Source organism: Pteropus alecto, unplaced genomic scaffold (assembly GCF_000325575.1).
Source record: "Pteropus alecto unplaced genomic scaffold, ASM32557v1 scaffold135, whole genome shotgun sequence".
In the NCBI taxonomy this organism is placed as follows: domain Eukaryota; kingdom Metazoa; phylum Chordata; class Mammalia; order Chiroptera; family Pteropodidae; genus Pteropus; species Pteropus alecto.
In genome coordinates this window covers 731,282-755,782 of record NW_006438076.1, presented here as the reverse complement: position 1 = coordinate 755,782, position 24,501 = coordinate 731,282, and the positions used below count along the sequence as shown (strand labels likewise).

Genomic DNA, 24,501 nt, shown 5'->3' with positions numbered 1-24,501 from the left:
GAAGAGAGAGAAGAGAGGCAAGAGAGGCAAGAGAGGCAAGAGACAGAGAGAGAGAGAAGAAAAGGGAGAGGGAGGAAGACAGAGAGAGGCTGTCCAGCGTCGTGAGAGGCAAGAGACAGAGAGAGAGAGAGAGAGAGGAAAAGGGGGAGGGAGGAAGACAGAGAGAGGCTGTCCAGCGTCATGGAGCGGAGGGAGCCGCTCGCCTGCAGCCCTTGCTAACAGGTCTTCTTCCCTGCAGACCCCACGCTGTGGACGCAGGAGCATGTGAGGCAGTGGCTGGAGTGGGCGATAAAGGAGTATGGCTTGATGGAGATCGACACAGCCTTTTTCCAGAACATGGATGGCAAAGAACTGTGTAAAATGAACAAGGAAGACTTCCTTCGAGCCACCTCCCTCTACAACACAGAAGTGCTGTTGTCACACCTCAGTTACCTCAGGGAAAGTAAGTGCCCTATCTGTTTCTGGGCAGTGAAACACCCCCGGGCAGCCTGAGTCCCCAGGGCTCAGAGAGAGTTCTGCAAGGCCCACTCCCAACGAGACTAGCTTCCTAAGGAGCCAATCCAGGAAAGGATATCGGGTTCCCTGCCGTCAATTTATGTTGGGCAGATGCTGCAGGCGCTGCAGGTTTGTGCCTATAAAGTTACTAAGGTTATATGGGCTCCTACAGACACTGCAAGGGGGCTGACTCAGTCCCATGGTGTCAAGGGAAGTAAAATGAGGAATGGAGAAAAAGTAGGGAGCTGTGGCCCAGAGGGGTCTGCCAGAGGCTGGTCACACACTTCCCACGAGAAGCCTTTCCCAGAAACCCCTTAGCCCCATCATTATAAATGGGTGCCCCAGCTGGTATCTTCCTAAGCAGTGTTTAGAGTTTCTACAGTAAGTCTAGATTCATGCATTTAGGATTTAAGGGTTTGAAAAGTTACACATTAACATCTTCTCGTCCTTGAGGTCACTCTGGCACCTCTGAACCCGACCTTTACTGCTATCCATACACCTGTCTCAGCTAAACAGGGAGAGTAGCAGATGCTACAGGCCTCTAAGGATCTGTCGAAAGCTTCCTCCTGGTACAATCAGAAGGAAAAGAGCTTTGGTAAGGGTGAGTTTATGAAAGAAAGTGCGCAGTTATCCAAAGGACTTCTCCAATATGAGGGTTCTGTAGCACCAAGCTCCCAACCGCTTTACACGTATTTCATTTGATACGAAACGTACAGAGGTAAGAACAGAGTTCCTTTAGGCTTGCGAATAACTTTTGCTCTAACTCTTCGCCAGAAATCCAGGCCAGGTAGTATATCAATGACCCCAAGTATTAAAGGATTATTCTGTGTTCAGGAAAGATGGTATTAAGATCTGGGAGTTAAAGCTACAGGAAAACAGATGTGGACTCCTCCTAACCGTCAGCCCTGCCCAAAGATAGACTAGCAGCCTCGGGATGCAGCGATTGCTGTCAATGGCCAAGGCTGCTGGGAACCATGAAGGACTTCAGCTTCCAAGGGAAGGAGTTGGGTGGTTTTAAGCCCCTTCAAAGCTGAGATACTAGGACTGTGCCTCTGAGCTGCTTTTCCTGGTCTCCTGGGCTCTGGGTTAGTTGGTTCTTCATTTGCTGTCTGTCGTTCAGTGGGTCTTCAACTTGCCATCCGTGTAATCATCTGTGTGGGGTAGGGACACATACAAGCTGGCTTTAAACATTAAAAAATTTAAAAAATGCCTTCAGAAGCTTCCACCGGTGCCTCTGGGCTCTTTGGTCACCTCTCCGAAGCGTCTGGTAACCACTGGGAGAGTGTGGATGATGCAGTATGTGTTAACACCAGAGTGATTACCTCATGTCTGAGTCTTGCTATAACACGAGGTCAGCCCGAGAAACAACCATTTCAAAAAAGGAGGACAATTTTCCACCCAGTTTTTCTGAGCTTTGGAGAATTAGCATTTTCTAACAATCTATGTTTCTCAGCCTTTAAGTGTTTACAGAATTTTTTTAAAAATAGAATCTTTGCATAGAGTCCTGCAATGATGCTAGCTAGGTAGGGCAGGAGCGGAGGTGGGCTTGCGAAGGAGAAACCAGCAAGGCAAAACACGCTGACCGAGTCTGCCTCTCTTCTTCTGCCGGCATCATATAGCAGGAGGCCCAGGAATCACTGGCCCCTTTTCTTCCTTTGCGGGAGAAGAGATGGATGGCAGCAGCGTGGACAGCGTGCACAGAACACTTAGAGGGGAAATGTTCAAGCACATTCTGACCCGAGGTGGGGAAAGCCCATTCCTGCCATGTGATCCCCAGGCCCTGCTTTCTGGCAGAGCCATCAACAACACAAATCCCCACTAGGACTTACGGTAACTGAAGAACCCAAGCCACAGGCCCTGAAGTAAGACCAACACCTGCTCAAAGGGCCCAAGAATTTGATAAAGCGGTCATTGGTAACCATTAAAGAGGCTCTCTATTGGAGGAGAGCAGATAATACGAGCAAAGCAGTGAGCAGGTGGTGAAGAAGTGGAGGTGTGAGAGTGTAGTGTTTGGGGGGTATAGGTAGCAGGCCGAGGAAAAGTGTGAATGGCTTCTCTTTTCCTTCATTCTTTTTAAGAATATTTGTAGACATTAAAGAAGATGCCCCAATCAAATATTTAAAAAAATAAAGAAATAGAATTTTCCAGAAAGGAGATTATTAGTGGAACGAATTTCCAGAGTTGCGAGGAGATGGAACAAAGTATGTATATGATACAATATTGAGGGAAACAGCTCAATAGAGAGTGGTGTGTGCATTGATATAAAAACCATATCTGCCCGCAAAAGCAAAAATTAAAATGCTTGCATTAAGTTTGGGAAAAACATGCTCCAGCCTAGTACTGTAATAGTGGACTGCAGGGGACCCCAACCCCCAGGCTGCGGACCAGTACTAGTCCGTGGCCTGTTAGGAACTGGGACAAATAGCAGTAAATGGATGATGGAGCAAAACTTCATCTGTATTTGCAGCTGCTCCCCAGTGCCAGCATCACCACCTCGGCTCCACCTCAGATCATCAGGCATTAGATTCTCATAGGAGCACTGGTCCCTGGTGCCAAAAAGGTCGGGGACTAGTCTAGAGGCCTTTTACAGAATCTAGACTTAAAATGACCTGCTCTCCTGAAAAACAATTTTGATACATGCTTCTTTTGAATTGCTGTCTACCTTCAGGTTCCAGCCTCTGGAACCGTGTAGCACTGGGAAGCGGTAGGGCTGCTAAACCACTACAGGAGGTCATGTGCTTGGTAGCTGTCTGCTGCCTGGGTTGCTGGGAACCCCCTAGTGTCTACCAGTGTGTCTTTAAACACCTTATTGTTTTTCCAGACTGACTTCCAGCGGATGTTTTGTGCTCAGGCGGGGAGGCCAGCGCTTTGGGGAAAGAGATAGAGGCAGCTGAGTTGAGGCAGGGGGAAGGAACACTGATGTCTTGTGCTTTGTCACCTGTCTTTTTGTTGAGGAGGAGCATGGGGTACAGACTTTGCAAGACATGGAAGGAAAATAGCTGAACTCCTTGACACAGATGGAGGAAATACGGTGTGGCTAAGAAAAGTCAGTAGAGAACTGGCGACCTGAGAACTTCGCCGTATGTCAGAAGGCTCCAAACCCCTTCTGTTTTTCCAAAGTGCCTGATCTTTCTGGACTTTAGTAGAAAAAAAATGAAACTCTGGCATCACATCTATACTTGCACAAAAGGTGCTTAAGTATTTATTCCAGTCGTCTGGGAGGGAAGCTATACTTTAAATGTCAAATAGCAAATTTTAAATTACAAGTGTATTTTCTAGAAGGGAGAATAAACAGCAACACCCCAAGCTCCTCTATACCCTATCTGATGGCCTGGCATGTTAGCATTGATCCAGCCTGCCTGGAGGTGCTGGCCTTCAGACCTTGGCTTTTCAGCTATTCCCAACGGAGTGGCCGTCCTCTATATTGTCCCTCTGTGGCACTGCCCACTTTCGAAATGTGAAGAGGACCGTGAGGGCTGGGCCTGGGAAGATGCATACAGTACTTAGGATGATTCCGAAGTGTCCTAGGAACACCAGGGTTCAGGTATGAGCATCTTCCCAGGTGTCACTCACTTTACAAACACAGGATGCCCCCTTGTGGACACCAGGTAGACAACTGTTTATAATCCCCATTTAAAAGCCAAAGCAACTGAGGCCCGGAGTGCTTCAGAAACTGACTCAAAGGCGTGCTTCCAGCGGGTAGCAGCCTGGCATCTCAGGCCCGGGCCTCTTAAGTCCCAGGCCGAAGCCTGGCCCACAGCCTCGCCCCTGAGGCGAAGTGAACGAATGGAGCGCGAGTTGACCCGCGCCACACTCATCTTCCCTTTGCTGCTTTAGAATCGGCCTCGCTCCGCGGGGTCTTCCACGTTGAGAGCCAGGCCACTTTCCCCACAGCATTTTCTGTTTTTGTTTGTACCAAGAGATAAATGCTTTCCGAAAACTTTCCTGCGGCCTCCTGGAATGAGGCAGATTAAGCCAAACCTATCGCCGCACTAACCCTGTCCTTCTCCCTTCCCCGCGGCGCCCCACACTTTGGACCTGACTGGCGGCCCCACAGTATCTCTCTCAGGCACACCCCAGTTTGGCAGAGGCCGTATTTACAGACCGCGGGCTGCGGGAAATGAGATTGGGCCGAACCTCAAAGGAAGTGAGAGCTGTCCCCAACTGGCAGTTCAGGCTCAGATCCACAGGGGGGAGTTTGGGGTTTCTGGGAGCCCAAAAGGTCCTGGGTGGGGCAGCCAGAAGCAAAAGAAGGAAAAAAAGAGTCACTTTTTATTTCATATAAAGTTGGGTTCTATATGTATAACTGGGTCTGACCTGTGAAAAATACTAAGAGACCGTTTTTAAATAGTGGCGGCACCAGAGAATGAAATATGTTGTGTGACAGGGAGACCACAGAGAAGGTATCTATCTTGATTCCCATTTTTAATTTAAGTCTAATGGAAAACACATTTTGCATCTTGTGGCCTTCCCACCGGCAGCCTCAGATGGTCGGGCAAAGGTGATGGGTCCCGGCCATTCAGCGGGTGAAGTATCATCCCTTCCAGGCCCGGGGTCTGGCCAGGAAAGGAGAGCAGGGTCCCAGCGAACAAAGGACCAGGTTTCCCTGGACGCAGTAGTCAACCAGGCCTTACTTCCCTCCTCCCTCTGCTCTCCCCTCCAGAGCTATTGACAGAGAGAAAAGGGAGACCCAGATTCAATAGGCTGACTGTTGGGGGAGGGGGGCACTGGAGAATTCTCTCTGAGGCAGGACACAAAGGCTTTGGCACTGGGACACCGCTGCCTGCCCCGCTCCAGGTGTCTGAGATGAAGAGCAGGTTAGGTGGGGCCAATATGGAGCTGAAGAAAGCCCGATTGTTGGATTCTGCCCCACACCTGCAAAGCTGCACACTGCTCATTCCCATCTTCTTTCAGATCTCAAATACTGTCTCCAGTGGCAGAAGGACTCAAAACTGGAGATTTATTTTGTCTTCATGTTTTCACATTAGGGAGACCATTCCATTCTCCACAACAGCCACTTCATGCTTTTCAGGGCCCCAAATAAATAGATATACACATATTCCTGCATACGTACACTAATACATAAAGAAGCAATTAAACATTTTAATTGAAGTGTAACATACAGGCAAGTGCAAAAATCATAAATGCGCAACTCGAGGAATTATCACAAAGTGAATCGACTCACTCGTATAAGCACTCCCAGGTCAAGGACTAGACCAGAGGCCCCTTAGGCCCTCTCTCTGTCACCGCCCCTTCCTCCCCCAAGGTAACCACTGTAATAATTCCCAATATACTGGTGAGTGCTGTCTATTTCTTAGATTTAGTCTGGAGGCTGCAGGGTCTGCTGGTGGAGAATGGAACTCCTGCCTTCCGAGCTTTCTGGCTGTGCGATCCTGGACAAATTAGTTGACTTCTCTGAATGTTGATTTCCTCAGCTGTTAAAGGGGAATCATGTGATACTGGCTTCCCATGGCTCACGTAAGGATTAAGTGAGAGAATAGACATAAGCGTCTAGCACAGTGAGTGGTCCACGAGTATTGGCTTCCTTCCGCCCCATCTCAGCCTGTTTGATCTGACGAGGGGGTGTCGGGAAAGTGTAGGAACTCATCAGCTCATTAACCCCACACAGAAGGATGCTCAAATCTGGAGAAAGAAATTCGAAGCCACAGAGCAGAGCGGGAGGCCAGGCTCCAGGGAGGAACTTTTCACGTCAGAACAAATTCCCTTAAGAAAAGAGTGCCCCTGCCACCCTCTGTAGCCTGAAGAACTAAATAAGAATCAGAGAAGAGAATGTTAGTCTCTTGGGAGGATGGTTAGATGCCCCTAACCAGCCCCTCCTGGGGAAGGCAGCCTCTCTTTATAGAAATGAAACTTGAACCACGAACAGTCTTCAGGGTGAATCATTTTCCTAGGTTACCATGAAATATGTATTTCATGCAAGCTTTGCAGAGGTCAAATGACCCTTTCTCTTGGCTTTCTGGGAGTTTCCTGTGGAATTCACGTGTGCCCGAAGAAGAACTTTCACCATGGGGGAAATTTAATAAATGTGGTTTATCTAAGCTTCGTGCTCTCAGCTAAATCTGCACTAATGACTCAGGCAGTTTGCTCCTCCGAGACCATCATTTTTCTTTATTTGCTCCAGCCGTGAGGTTTCAGCCTGAGGGAGAGAATGTCGGGGACAGAGAAGCAGACATTCTTGGTCTTACTCCTGAGACTTTTTTCTATTCCCTTGGAACGTTTGGTTCCGTTTCTTAACCTCCTTCCAGTCATGGAGGATTATTTCTTATTGCAGCAGAACCCATTCATAACTCTAATTCCAAAGGACAGGACTAATGCTCAGCGAACTCTTTTTATAAAGGTTTATTGTATGTAATTGTGGTGTCTGTGGGAGAGGGCATATAAAAATAGTAATGAGCATAGCTAGCATTTATTGAACACTTATTATGAGCCAAGGATCTTTCTGAGCATTTTATATGTATTATTTGATTCAGTCCTCACAACGCCATGTTAGGTAAGTGTTATTAACCCATGTTTTTATATGAGGATTCTATGGCTTAGATTAAACTGATGGAGGTCACAAAGCTAATAAGTGGTAAGAGGGAGGTCTAATTTTAAACTTTCATTTGCATAATAACTGTATTGAGATGGGGTCCTAGCCTCACTTTGCCCTTAATATTTTTGAGAATGGAATAACTGAATGCACGTAGTTCTTGGATGTTACGTGCAGGTGACTGTCTCATTTCCAAAATCACATCCACGTATCCACACTCTGGCAACTAGCGGCTCATACTACCACCAGCTATCACTCCTCTTTTTTGGCTAGCATTATTTCAGATCTAGAAAGTTAAGTCTCCCAAGCCAGGAGTCATAGGTCCTAGGCAGCTGGATGATTTTTATAAAAGTCTCTCCCTCACTGTCTGGCCGAGAAGGCCACACATTTTCTCTGCGGCACAGAACCAAACGCCCACAGCTGGGTGAGCAGCAGCTCCACTCCTGCGTCCCTTCTATGACTTGAGACTAAAAATAGGAGTGTCTGACAGGCCACTCCCTGTTCCAAGCCCTGGCACCCAAGTCAGTCCACTCATCCACAGGGAAAAGGATTGTTTTGAAAGACTTTTTTTAGCCTCAAACACCTATGTCAAGCTTACTGTGTCCTTAGGCAGATCCCGGCTTTGGTCTTGATAGCATTTTAGAGTTTCTCCAGGAGAATCTCAAAGAGAATTGCAAAAAAAAAAAAAACAAACAAAAAAAAACCTACACTTTACAAAATAAAACTCTTGAATTTGCTTAAAACTAAGGAACAAGACTAGGTTTGGGGAAAAGGGGAGATTTTTTTTTTATATGCAACAACAACAAAAAACTAACATGCCTTTAAAATGCCTACACTAGTGCCTGATACAAACTAGGTCCACATTAAAGTTTAATATTAAAAGATTGTATATCACCATCCAGGGATGACAGAAAATTCAATGTATGATGCCTCATGTTTAGTTGTGTTCTCTTAGACATGTGCAAAAGGAGGCAAAAGTTACTATTGGGAGAATTATCACCTCTACCCCCTTTCCAGCCCCCTAACACAGTGACTTAGTACCTTTCACTCACCTGTGAAAGAACCTGCACATAAACTCAGAGCCCATCATAGCAGAAAGGATTGTACTGTCTTCTCCTCCAGGGCCTGGCCAGCTACAAACGGCAGGCCAACTCTGGCCAACTCAGCCCCATGCCCAAAACAAAACAAAAACAAAGAAGAATATGTGACAGAGACTATATTTAGCTTGCAAAGTCTGAAATATTTACTATCTGGTCTTTAAGTTTGCCAGCCTTGCTGAAGTTCAACCCTTTCATTTTGCTGATGAAGAAATCCAGGATAAAGTTGCTTACAGGGTGTTAGTGGCAGAACTGGGCCGGGCCCCAGGGTTCTGATTCCTTGTCCTTTGTTCCTGCCACAACATGGTATGGACCCCAAGAACTTCTGAACCATAAATGGCTGCTGGGGAGGGCTTGTGGTGTTGCACCTGTAAGCATTCTGTGCTAACTGACTCTGACTCTAACTCCAGGAAACTATTACAGTCCCCAAAATGGATTACATTAACTTTTTCTTTGAACAAGTCATCTGTCCCTTTTCTCCTCTCCTCATCTCTTTTCTTCCCACTCCATTCTCCTACGCTTGCTCTCAGAAGAATGTCTTGGTCATAACCGGCTTTTGCTTTCCCTTTCAGGTTCACTGTTGGCCTATAATACGACCTCCCACACAGACCAATCCCCACGACTGAGTGTCAAAGAAGGTGAGTCTATTCTCTCATGCACTCAGTATTTTCTTCAGTACCGGGCATGGCACAGTTCCATGCTGTAAAAATGGGTGTGCGGAGCCTCAGATCTGAGCACCAACTCTCGTTTTACTCAGCTTTTTCTAGCATAAGAGGCGAGAAGCCAAAGCTTATCCTACTTGTACCACTAGTTGCAAAAATTAGACAAAGTTTTAAAATACCTCGCAGTAATATCATAGAGTTATGGCTTGACGTTGTCACTCCATGAAAGAAAATGTGTTGGCTTTAGAATGAAATGGATATTGCTCATTTTCAAAGCTGAAAGTTAGTTCTTCTCAGTTGAAGATAATGAAATAAAGATTTCAGGAATTCTTTGCCATGCCGCATTTGAAAGGTTGTTTTCTCTTTTGTAAACAAATTTTAGCAATTTTAAAGTGGCGATTTGGGGATTTCATCTAGTTGGTTTGGTTTGATTGAGAGAGAAAGAGAAAAAAAAAAAAAGAGGTTTCAGCGAACGATTTTTGCCAGTGAGGATTTTAGTAAACATTACAATAACATTTCTCAATATCTTTATTTATGAAACAGCTTTGTAAAGATTTATCACTTCAGATACTGTGTTAAATTCCAGAAATTTAAACAAGTGAATAATGCATGGTTTAAGAGAGAAAATGAATGAAAAAGAAATTCACCCAGGGCAAAAGAAAAATTCCTTGGAGGAAGGAAATTTTGTGTGGAGTCTTGAAGAATGAAAAGGAGTATGGCAGACATTCCCTCTGCCTAGACTCTCCTTAGCTACTTTTTCTTTAATGCACACCTGCCAGGATGTAAAATAAAGGCAGAAGTTTTTGGTATTGGTTGTATGTAGAGTAGTAGCACAGCATAATATTTCAGAGAAACACAAGGCTCTTCTATGGGAAGAAACTCTGAAACTATTTGGTTCAAAATTTTCATAGGTTATGGAGGAAACAGAGACCTAAAGAGCCAGGGTGTCTTGGCTAAGGTCACACTTTGATCACATAGGACTTTATGTTTCCTGTTACAATTTATAATCAGACGATGACCAAAAATTTAATGAAGTAAATATACATGATGAATCTGATTGTAAGCTTGTGGGTTTTGTATACTCTTTTCTTCCCTACCCTACCCTGGGCTAGTCCTATTTATGCTAGTGTTTTCCTTTCCAAATCAGATTTATTAAATTTTGCCATGAAAACTGAAGTTATATCGACTCATTCTACAGTCCAAGACACATTTTACCTGATAACCTATTTAACATCACGTTGCAAATATCTATGAGAGAAAACGTGTTATAGTGACACACACTCGATTGGAGGTCAGGGCACTTTTGGCTTACTTTGGGGAAATAGCTTCACCCCCTGAACCTTAGTTTCCTGTGAAATAAAGGGGCTAAATTAAATCAGTTTGGGTTAAGCCCAGACTTTGGAGCTCTTTGCCTTCATTCAGAGCCACTCGCTTCAATCTGTTTCATTCATGGAACTTCATTTCATTTTCAGATAGGGACCCAATTCTTGGAAGGAGGGAAGGAAGGAAGGAAGGAAGAGAGGAAGGGAGGGAGGGAGGAGGGAGGAGGGAAGGAAGGAAGGAAGGAAGGAAGGAAGGAAAAAAGAGAGGAAGGGAGGGAGGGAGGGATGGGGAAGGGAGGGAGGGAAAGAAGGAAGATCTTTGTAAGTTCCTCCAGTCCCACAGGCTAAGTCTTACTGACAAAATCCGTATTAACTAATGACTCTGGGTTAAAGCCAATGAGAGAAATTTTGATATTGGGTTTAAAGTACAGATTTTAGGTTAGAAGCTAGTTAGTCTGAATTGAACTGCATTAATAACCAACTTATTACTCCTCCAGGGGTCTTAGCTTTCGGCCCTCTCCTCTACCTGCCATACTGCATTTTCTTCCCTTGGCCCTTTTGTTTACAGTGAGTGCATTTGTAAGGCCACTGGGCTTATTCAGGCATTGCAGGAGCAGCCTGCTCTAGCTGGGTAGCAACCCCTCTTCTAAAATGAATAAACTGTAGTATCCAGGCAAACGCATGCGGCCAGGACCTCATTCAGGTGGTGCCGGGCATTTATCTCCCAACATCGGCCCTTGCCTCTAGAGACCATTAAGGCTGCGCTTTGCAGGTGCATCTTTTGTCCCCAGTAACGCTTTCCACTTGAGCTGTCTTGCTGCTCTGCTGCCTCCCCCTTGTTAGGTGGTCTGAATCTGTCTGAACGGGCATCAGCCACAAAACAAAGTACATTAGCAAGACAAAGCTAACCAGGCTTCTCTCTCCCTCCATTTCACCCTCCCCTCCACCTTGCTCTCCTCTACTTTTCCCTAATCTCTACCTTTATTTCTTAAAATATGAAATGGAAAAATAAAGAGAACACATCATGCACCCTTGGCTCTATCTTGTTTAAATAAGACACACACAGAGCCCCAAACAAACCCAGAGTTCATCTAAAGCACCAGAGCTGTGCATGAGTGTGTGTGTGTGTGTGTGTGTGTGTGTGTGTGTGTGTGTGTGTGTTTCCCATAGGGCAGGTGCTGGCATCGTGCACAAAGGAAAGAAGTTGAAGAGATGATGTCTATTAATGCTTCTTCAATGCACTTATCAAATTAGAATACCTTTTGACTTTAACATGGCATAATCACCCTTCCAGCTTGTCTCTTGAAAGTGATTGCATTCTCTAAAGGTTATTTGTGCTCAGGAAGTAAGACTGGTTTTTAAAAATTAATTTATAACAGTCTTTAAGCCCCTTAAAATGAAATATTCTATGGTCAGAGACTGGACTCAGCTAAAACAGTTGCACTCTCTCTACCTTTAGTTGTCAAGGCTAATGCACTTGAATAAAATAAGATGGAAGCAATTATTGCCTATTTGCAATAGCAGCCACACTGTTATCTAGTAGGATTCTGTGATGCCTCAGACACAATCATATGATGCTGTGCCTCTGCTTTTGAGTCTGGCAACATTTCTGGAAGGTAGATATTATTATCTCCATTTTGCAGACAGAGAAATTGAGGCTCGGCAAGATTAAGTGGCTCAGTGAAGGGCAACACAGCGATTCAACAGCAGAGCAAGGACTCAAATACAGGTTGTAGGTTTCAAAATCTCTGGCTTCAGATGGTTCCCCCTGACAAACACAGCCTTTTCCTTCTGACTTTTCACAAAAATGATATCTGGCTTAGGTGTGGTTTGGGCAGAGATTTGAATTTTTTCCCATTATTTTTGTCTGTTCCTGCAGTTTTCCTACTATTATCTCGATCTCTATCTATTATCTTTTCCCAAAGACGAATTCATAGGCAACCCCTACTTGGCACTACCCCCTATCCCTAACTGTGCAGAGAATCATCACCAGAGAGCTTTTGAAAAGTACTGATGCCTTAGGGCCAATATTGCTTGACTGCACTCGCGTGAGGCACTTTAGTAGGCAAACAGAAAGTGGAATGGTGGTTCCCAGGCAGAGGGGAGGAGGGATGAGGAGTTATCATTTGTTTAATGGGGACAGAATCTCAGTTTGGTAAGCTAAAAAGTTCTGCTGCTGGTGGTTGCACGATGTGAATTTACTTAATGTCACTGAAACACACTGAAAAATGGTCAAAATGATAAATTCTGTGTATGTGTTACCACAATAAAAAATGCAAAAATCAAAATAAAAAATATAATAACATTTTGAAATATTGATGATCAGATCCCAAACATGACTAATTAATGAAGATTCTTTAGAAAGAACATGTGGGCACTGGAAATTTTTTTAAAGCTCTTCAGGTTTCTCTGATAATCTGCAACCAAAATTGAGAAGCCCTGTTGTACATTGCAAGCACAGACTAGAAAGGGGAAAGCAAGACTCATCTCAGAGCCGCCACAGGTTTTGTTGGAGACATGCTGGGCAGTTGATCTTGACCTTTCATGGCCCCATATCAACGTAGCAAAGGAAAAGCAGGACCTATTGGTACACTAATGAAGGTGTAGGTTGAGTGAAGGGACCACCTGGTCATGATCGGTTCCTTTTCATCCTTGTCATCGATGGTGGTGTTATTATCACTGATGCAACAACTTTACATTAGTGCATCAGTTCACATCTCAGAAATTCCTTCCTTATATGTCCTCATTATGTGTATCTAAACAGTAGGGATGTGGTAACTTGAATTTACAGGGAAGACAGTGGGATTCCAAAAGTTGATGGCTCTCCAAGTACATACAAGGAGTGGGTCCTGGAGCCAGGACCACTTATTCTCCAAACCTCGTTCTTTCTGCCCTCCACACTGGGGTGCAAGTGCATCTACCGAGGTCACAGGTCAGAGTTCCACCTTGTTTTCAGGGTAAACCCTGCCCTAGGGCCCTCCCTGTGGCCTCAGCTAGACAACCAGCATGCAAGAATCAGCAGATCTCTCCTTTGGAGCTGTTTTGCATGCCTAAACCCTCATTTCCTCAGGTCCTCATGCTGGATCTGTTTAAATACCTCTGACTCTCCAAAAGTCAGAGGATATTGAGCTCCTTGTTTATTAACTCCTGGAACTCATAAACCTGCCATGGCCCGTGTAGCCCTGAGCTTCCAGCCCCAGCCTGGGAAGCCATTCATGACCTTCTGTTGAATGCAAAACTGCTTTCACTGTGAGTAGATTATCTGCCTGCAGAATGGCCATCTCCAGCAGTTTCCTTGGCTAATGGATAAAAGGTCTGTCTGCTTACACGTTAAGTATGGGAAAGAGAGCTGGAGAAACTCCTTTCTGCATCCTTTATAGAGAAATGCCTAGCAGGCACCGAAGATCATGCTAACGAGAGCCATGCTTCTCTTGAGGAGGTTTCCAGATGGCAGAGGCTCATGCGTGTAGCAACAACCCTTTGCAGCTCTTTACTGTTGGCCAAGCATTGGCAGGTCCATTATTTCATTTACGCCTCATGCTATGCCAGTGAGATGTCAGGGCTGGTATTATTATTACCCCATGCTATAGAGAAAGCGAACAAGATGATAGGGTTTGTTTGAAGTCTCCCAGGTCTCAAAGCAGAGCAGGGCTCAAGTTTCCCTCTCTCCATGCTGCTCACATCATTATCTCAGCATACTTAATTCAGGCATCTGACAACATCTTAAACCGTTTTTAATTAAGGCTCTCAATTTACCTAAGGCAGATATTGATCTCATATTTCAGCATTATAGCATATTGATTAAAAACTCATGCTCTGGACGCAAATGAACTGTGTGACCTTGGACGAGTCACTTACTCTTTTCTGCCTAAGTTCATGTATAAAATGAGGATAATTTTTGTGTCCCTTCAGGGATAACATAATACCCACAAATAACTTAGCACAGTGTCTGACACACCAATAAGTGCTCAATTTAAGTGAGATCCATGAATTATAACAGTAATTATATCATTATTGCAAAATAATTAGAATATTTTTGAGGGCTTACTATACACTAACACACTGCCAAGGGTTGTGAAGGATACCATGCCATTTCATATGACATGGTAATATCAGAGGAGACAGCCAAGTTGCTTAAAATCTTTTTAGGAAGAGACACATATGGAACTCTTGAGAAATAATATGGAACTGCAAATCATCAAATAGGAAAATGCACACTATATACAAGAAGTTCTCTGAAAGTAATGAAGAGATGAAAAATCATTAAAAGCTAAAGTTGAACATCGACTCCAAACCTTGCAAGTGACAGAAGAGACATGAGGCCAGAGAAAGTATGGCCTCAGCCAAGGCCATACAGAGAGTAAATAGCAAGTGGCAGAACTTGAAGTCACTTAGTGCCTTAGTCGGGAATGGACTTAGAATCCGTGATTCATGCCCTTCTCCTCCCTATTCATTCATCTCTTCATTTATTAAGAACCTACTACATATGGGACACTAGGCTGAGCCCAGGAAATATGGTGCACAGCCAGCACCTACCCTCAGGGGGCTTATAGTCAGAGATACAGACAGGTCAGTAAGTAATTAATACTTTGTATTGGAGTCTGAGTAATATATCAGCAAATCTTGCCATTTCCTCCTGCATTTACATCCTCTATAGGGCATCCTTTCTGATTTAATTTTAGAGGTCGAAAGGAGGCCTCTGGAAATATGCAGCATCTTAGTGCTGGAAATGGATATTGGAAGGAAGGGACAACGGTAGACACTGAAGACAGCAGTCAGTGTGCCTGAGTCTGTCCTGTGTGTATGTGGGGGTGGGGGGTGCTGCAGTGCTGGGGGCCCCATGTCTTCAGATTGAGATTAGGGGCAGGGACCCAGGTGAATTCCTGGGAGTGTGTACAAGTATGCCCTGTGGGGACACCAAGGACTCAGTGTGACGTGAGTGTGAGGAAAGGAGCTTTGGGTGGGGCTTTTGGTGGCTTACATGAAACTGAAAGTCCAAGTATAGTTGGATGTCTCAGTGTGAGACAGGAAGCTCAGCAAAGGAGCCGAGAGCCAGGGATTTGCTTCAAAATAACCAAGGCCAAGGAGGGGGAGTGGATGGGAGTAGAGCTGAAATAAGATCGGTAGTGAGTTCATGCTTGTTGAAGCAGGATGAAGGGTTCTTCAGGGTCCAGTAGACTTTCCTCTCTGCTAGTCTATATCTTCGAAATGTTCTATAATTTAAAAGCTGACCCAAAAAGTATTGTTTTGATGGGAAAAAAAATATAGATGAGTGCAGAATACTTATTCCTAAAGCTATGCACTGGATGAGAAGGAGGGCGATGTGTGGGAGGGTGGGCTTTGGGCAGCATCCTGAGCGGGAGAGAGGCTGGGTGGAGTGTTCCCTGTGGGTGTGGGCTGTGTACCGTTGCCCTGGCATGTGGGGGGTGGTCTGGAACACATGTGCCCATAGGAAAAGGCCTGTAATACTGTGAGGTAATCTCCTGTTATTTTTAGGGAGTAAATAACATCTCTTATGCAGCAGGTTATGTGGCTCCACAGGCTCTGTCTATGTCAACTAACATGCACTTAAATTGGAGGGTATTGAGGCCTCACAGGAGGGCCTGTTAAGAACTTTGTCATTATATATTTTTCCTTTATGATGAAATACCTCTAATCCATTTTTAGCAAAAGTAGGGGTGATTGCTAAATGCGCGTGTGTGTGCTGTTTCTGTGGTCCAAAGGCAAGATTTATGATTATAGAATAGACAGTAGCTTGCTCTCTTGGTTGTTTTTTTTTAAATTGTTTTCCTTTGAAATTCCAGAGTTAATGTTTTGTCTGCTTTCCATCTGACCCTCTTTAGAGAGCAGCATATTTGTGTGCATGTGTGCATGTGTGTGTGCATGTGTGCATTTGTGTGTATGTGTGTGTGTGTGTGTGTTTACCAGAGAGAGAGAGAGAGAGAGAGAGAGAGAGAGAGAGAGAGAGAGAGAGAGATTGAGAGAGAGAGAGAGAGAGCTGGAAACAAAGAATCGTTGTCTCTAAGCCGTAGCAGGCAGGAAACCCCAGTCCCCAGGGAATTCAGCCAGCCAGCCCTGTCCTGGAGTCAGACTCCAGCTCTCTGAATTCAATTTGACAGCTTGTCTGGGACACTTTCTAAGTAACCATTATCCTTCCTTTCTCTAAGTAAAAGAACTGTTATTTTTTTTCCATGGGTGTGCTCTGTGCACCGTTATCGCACATGTGTGGGTTACACAGTGACTAGGACACGCTTTCTCTAAATTATTGGAAACACTTAGCCTGTTTCCTAAGACAAGTGTAAACTTGTTCCAGGATAATGAGGCAAACGACTTTTAATATTGTATCATTGCCTTTTTGGAGGCAGATATAGTGGAATTTTGTTAGGGCACTTCTTTTTTTCTTTAGTTCTAGTTAAGGCACAAATTCCCTTATTTGAAGGAGTTCTTCCACTTCGGGAGTAATTCAAATTATTCACGTTTTATTCCTTTCAGGATTTTAAAATATATATACAAAGGTATCTTCTAATGACCATTCTCTTCAGTTTCTGTGTTTGACTGATTAATCAATTATTTTAAAGAAATACATCAACATATGTCTCACTGCAAGAGAGAACTCAGAGGGACATGCATGTCAGCCTTGGCACCCCGGGAGTTGTGCAGGGGACAGGCACAACCAAGGTGACCACCTGGAGTTCAAAGCAGGCACTTCTCTGTTCTGTATCCTCCAGTTACTCAGACTGGTTGACTTTGCCACCACAGTGTGAGGGATTCTGAGGCAAAACCAACTCTTCTGTTGTGCATATTTGAAGGCTGCCCAGATTCAGCTATGCAGAGTTGCCAGAGACACAAGTCCCAGAACAGTCTAGATCTCTTCGGGGTTCAGAGATGTGACAGCTTTGCCCAACAAGACAGTTTTGCCTATTTAGGGACTTACCAAAAAGCTGATCCTTCAAATGTGAATCGATTCCTGTCCAGTCCATTTTCAAACAGAATATTGACTGTTTCCCCATCTCTCCTAGTCTGTCACACCCTTCCTTCTCTGTCTCACCCCACAGCCCATCCATATCCTAGGACGCCACACTCCCCATGTAAGGCCCAGGTCAGATGACCTCTCCTCAGTACGGTCTCATCCACCCCCTTTTCTCCACACTTTGTTTGGACTTACTGGTTTTCCAATTTAGCATTCAGCAGATTCTATCATAACAGTCTTATCTTACAAGACTTGAAGCATTTTGGAGGTAGAAATTTAGACAAGGCCATTGGATGGATGGATGAAAATTATAGGTAAAATGCCTTACACTACTCCCCCTAAGAATTTTCTGTAAAACCAACACTTCGCGATGTTTCTAAACATGAGAGTGACATTTTGGTTCCGTCCACTGCAAATATGGGCATGATACTTACCCTTCCTCTCTACCTTGACTTAAACTTCCCCTTCATTTGACCCCAAGGAGAATCCTCTGAGCTGCCATCAGTCCTACCCATGAGTAGAGGGAAGAGATCACCAAGACCTGATTTCATTCACAAGGTGGCAGTTCTACTTCACTCTTTAGGCCGATTTTATTTTTTATCAATTCAAACTCCCATGGGCGGCCCTTCAGATCTGAGTCTTCTTGCTATAGGTGTCAATGAGAAAAGAGGCCAAGGACAGAACCAAGTGACAGAAAAGTGGTATTGCAGGGGAAATTGAACTTCTGCTCACTTCAACCTTCCTTCCCTTACCTTTCTTCTCTCCCTCCCTCATAAGGATACGTGCTAAGATTTACTAAGTTTTCACCACGTGCCAAGAACTTTTCTATTCTCTTCACACTTATACTTCATAACAGTCTTATTTAGTTGGTACTATTATCATTCCCTTTTCACATATGAGAAAACTGGGGCACAGATAGCTTAAGCCCAAATCACAAAGCTAGGACGAAGTAGAACAGAGTCCATTTCTGCAGTCCCCTCCCCGCCCAAATAGTGACGAAGCTCCACAGTTGCCTCTTTCTATTCCATCCACTGCCCCGTGGAAAAGTCCATTTCTTCCATAAAGCTGACATCATCCAGTTGTTAAGATGATATGATTAGATTCCTTCCATGGTCCAAAATATCAGGAACCTGACTCAATATACTCAGTTCTTACATTTCACAAAGCAATTTGGTGATTTCACAGATGTCCTTTTCATTATTATGTTTTATGATTTGTTTAATATTACTTATCTTTTTGATATTACACTTAAGAGAATAAAGGAAAAGATTTAGAAAAGGAACTGATATACTGAGTAACACTATCAGTAAAGATTGCAAAACTTAATTTTTAAAATGAGGGGAGGTGGATATTTGGTCCGTAAATCTAGTCATGAAATTTCCCTCAAATTACAACAGGTGAGCAGTCCCTTGCCTCTGTAAGCTTTATTGACCCATGCTTCTCAAGGAGGAGAAAGAAAGGTATCAGAATCACCTGGGACCATTTTAAAGACATATGCCAGCATGTTCCAGCCACCTCCATCTATTCTCAATTCATAGGCGCCATTGGTAGCCGAAGGAGCTGAGGAAGAAGTTGGAACTTATCATCTTTGTCCTTAGAATAAGCTCTTTCCTTTGCTTCTGAGATCTTCTCTCCCCACACCACCCCCACTACTGAGAGCCAGGGCTTTACTTGAATATTTAATGAAGAAGAAACATCCCTTCGTTACTCTGCATTGGTACCCTTTCTGCCACCATAGTGTTGGCCCTTTCTTGTCCCTGTGCCAGAAGGCATCCAGGCCCCTGGTCCTATACTTGGCTGCTTAGAAGTTCTCACGTGGGCCTTCCTGTCCTCCTTGGGTATGTCTTTTGTCTTTATGTTTATTAAAGCTGTTCTTAGATGCTCCCTGGAGAAATCAAGAATCTATCTGATAGGCACCAACTTGCTCTGCAGCAGTAATGTTGGTGACAGTGAATGCATGAGCCCGGCTACATTTTAATAAGGGAAAAATGACTTCAAGTAAACCTCAGACAGGAAGGGGAAAAGGTGCAGAGCTGTGAGAAAGGTATTTGGGAGCAACTTGACCTTTAGAGCACCCATGCAGTCAGATTCAGCCATACAAAGGCTCTTCCCGCCACTGCCAGGGAGGGGCCTCCCATGACCATGAGTGCTCAGTGGGGTGGAGCTCCAACAGTTACACAGTTACACCAATGTCTCAGTGGCATTTTACACTTACTAACTGAGACATTTGGGTTATGCATTTCCAATTCATCTCCAGATTCTTGACTGTTACTATTTTAGGCCTCCCATCTCTACCAAGTTTCACTTTGACTCAGACATTTCATCCCATTCCAAAGAGCAAAGCTAAGATTCAAAATGAAATTGGCCTTGGTTGATGTAACTCCATTTCCATTGCTATGTGGCTTCAGTTTTTATAGAAACTAGAACTGACCCCTGTTGGCTGTTTTGAGGAGCAGGGGTCCCAAAGTACTTTGGAAAGAAAAGGCTAGGTCCATAAGTGCTCCAGATAGCCCACTGGTGGCCACTTCAACACAAAGTATTACAAATACATTCATTTTGTGGAATGAACTGATTGACAAATTCTACTGGGAGGTTGTTTGGGGGCAGTAGTAGCTGGAAAGTATTTAAAAGAAGCTTATTTAGTTTTATGCTCATAAACCAAATGCTACCTATTCATCTACCTCTCTGTATGAAGAAAAAAGAGCGAAGCTTCTCTCCTGCCAGACAGAGTTGTAGGGGTTTGGAGCATCTTCTAGTGAAAAGTAAAGGCATAGACAGTATCGTTTGCTATTTTAATATAGTTATTCTTTTACAAATGTAACAGTTTACTCTCATTAACGAAGCCCCTATCTAAGCTCATGAAGAATTTCTTCTTTGGGGGGAGAGATAAAGTCTTTGAGGATCTGTAAGCTGAGGGTCAATAAAAAGTTGGGATTTTTTTTGCCGGGCAATCCTTGGTTGACCTCACAGATTGCAAGGACCTTATCAGCTTACAATTACTTTTTTTTTTTACACCTGCAGCACCTGGTCTTCCTAGGTGGTCTCCCATCCAAGTACTAACCAGGCCCTACCCTGCTTAGCTTCCAAGATCAGATGAGATCAGGCTTGTTCAGGGTGGCATGGCCTTAGACAATAAAAAGTTTAACATGCCTCTTTGATAGAGTTCAATTTCTTGTGTCAGGTACACTCTAAAGAGAAAGTGGTAATTAAGTGGGATTATTACATTATCTAAATTCAACACAGGCTTCAAAGCCCAATTCAAATTCCACCCGCTTCAGGATATTTTTCCCTTATTCCCAACACTACAATCTCTTCTCTGAACCTTAACCACACTCACAAGGTATCCACAGACCTAATTACCTAATTACTACAAGATTACCTTATAGTCTTTAATTGCGAATTTTTTCCTGTATCCTATTCCCAGGCTTATAGATATTCAGTAAGTACCATTGACAATTGATAGAGTCATTGAGGAAGGAAAATCTAGTCTTTCACAATCAAATATCCACTCAATCCTTTTGCTCCACTAAAGAAAGAACCAGAGGAAATTAGCTTTGGTCAAAACAAGAAAGATTAACCTCTCCTCTCCAATAAATTAAAATCTGGAAGAGTATAGCAGCTATAATTCTATAGGATACTTTGGAGTATATGAAGCATTTTTACATGCACGATCTCAATAATTCTCAACAGAACTCTGTAAGGATCAAACAAGCCGTTTGCTTTTCCAAACTCTTAAATTTTAGAGGAATTATTTTCCCCCAAGTATCTCCCTTTTATTAGATAGATTAACTGAGATTCAGAGACATTAAGTCACTTGCCCAAATTCACACAGCTCATAGCTGGCAGAGATGGGAAGCAAACCAAAGATTTCTAAATCCCAATTCAGTATTCTTTCTATTGCAATGAGCTCTCTTTGCTGTTTGGAACTGATTAAAGAGAAATAATGGAATTCTTTCCCGTGAAAATCTTTGAGAGCCTTTAATAACACCACAAACAACCTTATGCTTGATAAGATTTAGGTACTACTCTTCCAAAGAGATGAAAATCGTTCTTGGTATTATTTTGAAAAATATTTAAGCTTGAAATGTCTTTGGCCTGCCTGTAAAATAATTATCAGTCCTGCCCAATATCCTAGAGGATTTTAGAGAAAGGAAGTTTTTATGCTATGACTCATACTTTCAATATCTATTAAAATTCTTATATGTCTATATATGATTTCTTTCGGGCTTCAGGCCTCCAGTCCTGTGCTAATTTGCATGTCTGGTTTAGATAATGTCTGAGGTAGCTTCCAGTCTGAAAAAGAAGCCTCTGATTCTATTATGTAAGTGAGACCACATTCCACCTACCAAGACTTAATAGTTCTTTTTCTTTCACTACTGTGCTCTTGTTGTGTAGATTCAGGACTTAGGTTGGAAGAATTTCATGCTCACCGACCAGGCCACAGAGATGGCCTGTTCCTTCAGGACGAACTCACCTGTTCACTCTTCCCACACTGACCCCAGAGAATTGCCCTTTCCTGAAAACCACTTCAGATCCAGATCAAAAGGCAAATCATAGGAAGGGTTTGCATTTTATGTTTCTTGATTTAAATGGCAATTCTAAGTCAGTGTGAGTCTAAGACCGCAGATTTGGCAATTAGCCTGATTTTACACATGCAAAAATTGGTGAACTCTTTAATAGACTAGGCTCAGCTCATCTGCTACATTCCCTCACCCGTACATCAAAAAGACACTGTTAAGTTTTTTAGCTGATTTTGTTGTCTTCCAACACAAGGTAATTCTCATTTTAGATAAAGAACTAAATAAAAAGGAATTCACTTACCAGAAGATCATTGAGATCAGTGTAGAGTGATCCAGTCACTTTTCATAAGAAAATCATAGCGTTATAGAGAGCTCTATTTTCATAACATTGGAAAAATCAAGTCTTTGCTCAAATTATTTTCAGTGAGGCCATCCCCAACCCAGTACTGCTTACTCCCCTTCCCGTGTTTTATTTTTCTCCAAAGCATTCATCACCTTGTAATCTACAATGTAGTTTACTGTTTGTTTGAATGTAAGTTCCACTGAGCAAAGATGTTTGTCTAGACATCACTGTACAGTAGTCTCTCCTTATCCACAGAGCATACATCCAAGACCCCAGTGGACACCTGCAACCCCCAATAGTAATGAACCCTATTTATACTACATTTCTTTCTTATACACACATACATACATGAATACCTATGATAAAGTTTAATTTATGAATTAGGAACAGTAAGAGATTAACAACAATAATAAAAAATAGAACAATTATAACAATATGCTGTAATAAAAGTTACATAAATATGGTCCCTTTCTCTCTCAATATCTTATTTTAACCAATGGCTTGGTGTCACTCCTTTCAAGGGATCCCTTGCTGAAGTTTTCATATAGGCTCAGTGCTTTCTGGAACAACACGTTGTTGCCAGTCAGAACATGTTTTCTGTTCCCGTCTTCCACCCAGAATCTGATGCTTCCACCCAGAATCTGATGCTTCTTCCATCTTAACTATGCACTTATCACACACTGTGACTATAACTTTTGTAGTTTGAGATGCGACAGCAAATCTAGCAAGAATTTCATCTTCCTTTTTCACAATTTCATGGATTGAGTATTTGTTCTTAATGTAGATCTTAGTGACCCCACCATACAATTTTTCTCTTTCTTATTAAATTGAGAACTTTCACCTTTTCGCTTAAAGGAAGCACTTTATAGCTTCTCATTGGCATATTTCAAATTTCCAGCATCACTACTCCTGCGGTCTGGGGCCATTACTAAGTAAGATAAGGGTGACTTCAACGCAAGTGGTGCGATACCAGGACAGTTGATCTGATAACTCAGAGGGCGACTAAGTGACTGAGGGGCAGGGGGCATCTGCAGCGTCGAGATGCCGGACACAGGGATGAGTCACGTCCTGGCCAGGACAGAGCAGGACAATGCGAGATTTCATCATGCTACTCAGAATGGCACACGATTTAAAATTTATGAATTGTTTTTTTTTCCATTTGATATTTTTGGACTGTGGTTAACTGTGGGTAACTGAAACTGCAGAAAGTGAAACCATGGATAAGGGGGCAGCACTGTATTTGTAGCACAGAAAACCGTGTCTGGCACAATAGTAGATATTTAACACAATTTTGTTAAGTGAATGAATGTGTTGCGGGATATGAGATATTGATTAGGTCCAGCAAGTTGGGGGAGAGGAAGAACCCCGGGGTAGGAGAGGGAAACAAAAGTGATAAAGACACAGTCCTTCTCTGCCAAAAGATCATCACCAAGCAAGGGTGATGAGTACACAAAGAAACACATGGCAAGACTAAACAGGACAAGAGCAATAAACATGAGACTCTCACAAGGGGCCTTTGACCTGCAGAACTTTGGAAGAAAAAGATGCAAAAGCTTAATTGTGCACAAGATTGGGACACAAGATTGCATCTTCGATGGCCAGAAACACAGAGCAGCGACCTCACTTTGAAATGTCAGCGGAAGAGGTTCAGACCAGGGCTCTCAGCAGAGCGGAGAGGGTTGAACACAGACCACCTCTCATTTATCCTCAAGCCCTGTCACCTAACTGAATTGCTAGGTTTTCTTTTCCCTGCCCGGCAGATCTGACCCAAAAGTATGCAATTTAGTTGTGTCTACATGGCCCAACATGGAGGGGAGTTTTGGCAAACATCCAGTTAATCTAGTCAGTATGAATCGCTTTTCCACATAAGGCTGGCTCAGAAATCCCACTTTGAGGCTTTATCAAAATAAAGAGGTCATTTAGACTTCTATGTCACTTAGACACTGAGCGCATAGGAGAAACAAAATAAAAGAGAGGTCCGGGCTCGGCAGGAAGCTTTGCATGACTGTGGCGGGGCTGTGCCTGGCGAATGTGCCACTTGCCTCTCCAAACTTTTCAGACTTAATAACCATCCATTTTTTCAAGCATTTTTCTCATATGTCTTTTTTCCCTTTGCACTTACACTATCTTAAACAGTACCTCCATTATACTCCACTCAGCAGGGCCAGTACTGAGCCGAGGCGCTGTTGGATTCCAGGACAAGATCCTTGAGCAAAGGAAATCTGATCCAGGATGTTTTTTTCTATGAGTTCCAAGTTTGAAGCAAGTCTTCCCTAGATATTTCCCCCCTCCTGAGGTCTCAATGGAAGCCTGGATCCTCTGTTGCCCTTTGGAAAATAAGACGCCACTGAGGCGAAGGCTGGGCCGCCCCCACAGAACAGGTTGAAATGAGGTGAGGACCCAGTTCTGAGCTCCAGGGCTAGCTGGGCAGGGACTTGGGGGAGCTGACAGTCGGGGGAACAAGAAGGGTTCTGGATAACCCTTACGCCTAACGTACCAGCGGACAGTCCGTAGCCCTCGCCCCTCACTATCTTTTAGGACA

At 43.6% G+C, this 24,501-nt stretch overlaps 1 protein-coding gene and 1 pseudogene across 7 annotated transcripts in view; one reads left to right on the top strand and one right to left on the bottom strand.

Moving 5' to 3' along the window:
* The window catches only part of FLI1 (Fli-1 proto-oncogene, ETS transcription factor), a 113,615-nt gene that overhangs the window by 75,565 nt on the left and 13,549 nt on the right, over positions 1 to 24,501 (top strand). For all 7 annotated transcript variants that reach the window (XM_015592057.2, XM_025049142.1, XM_025049144.1 and 4 more), the window contains exons 4-5: positions 239 to 442; positions 8,715 to 8,780. In XM_015592057.2, coding sequence (XP_015447543.1) covers positions 239 to 442; positions 8,715 to 8,780 — 270 coding nt within the window. The remainder of the gene's footprint in view (positions 1 to 238; positions 443 to 8,714; positions 8,781 to 24,501) is intronic.
* Positions 20,109 to 20,227, bottom strand: LOC112482521 (annotated as a pseudogene).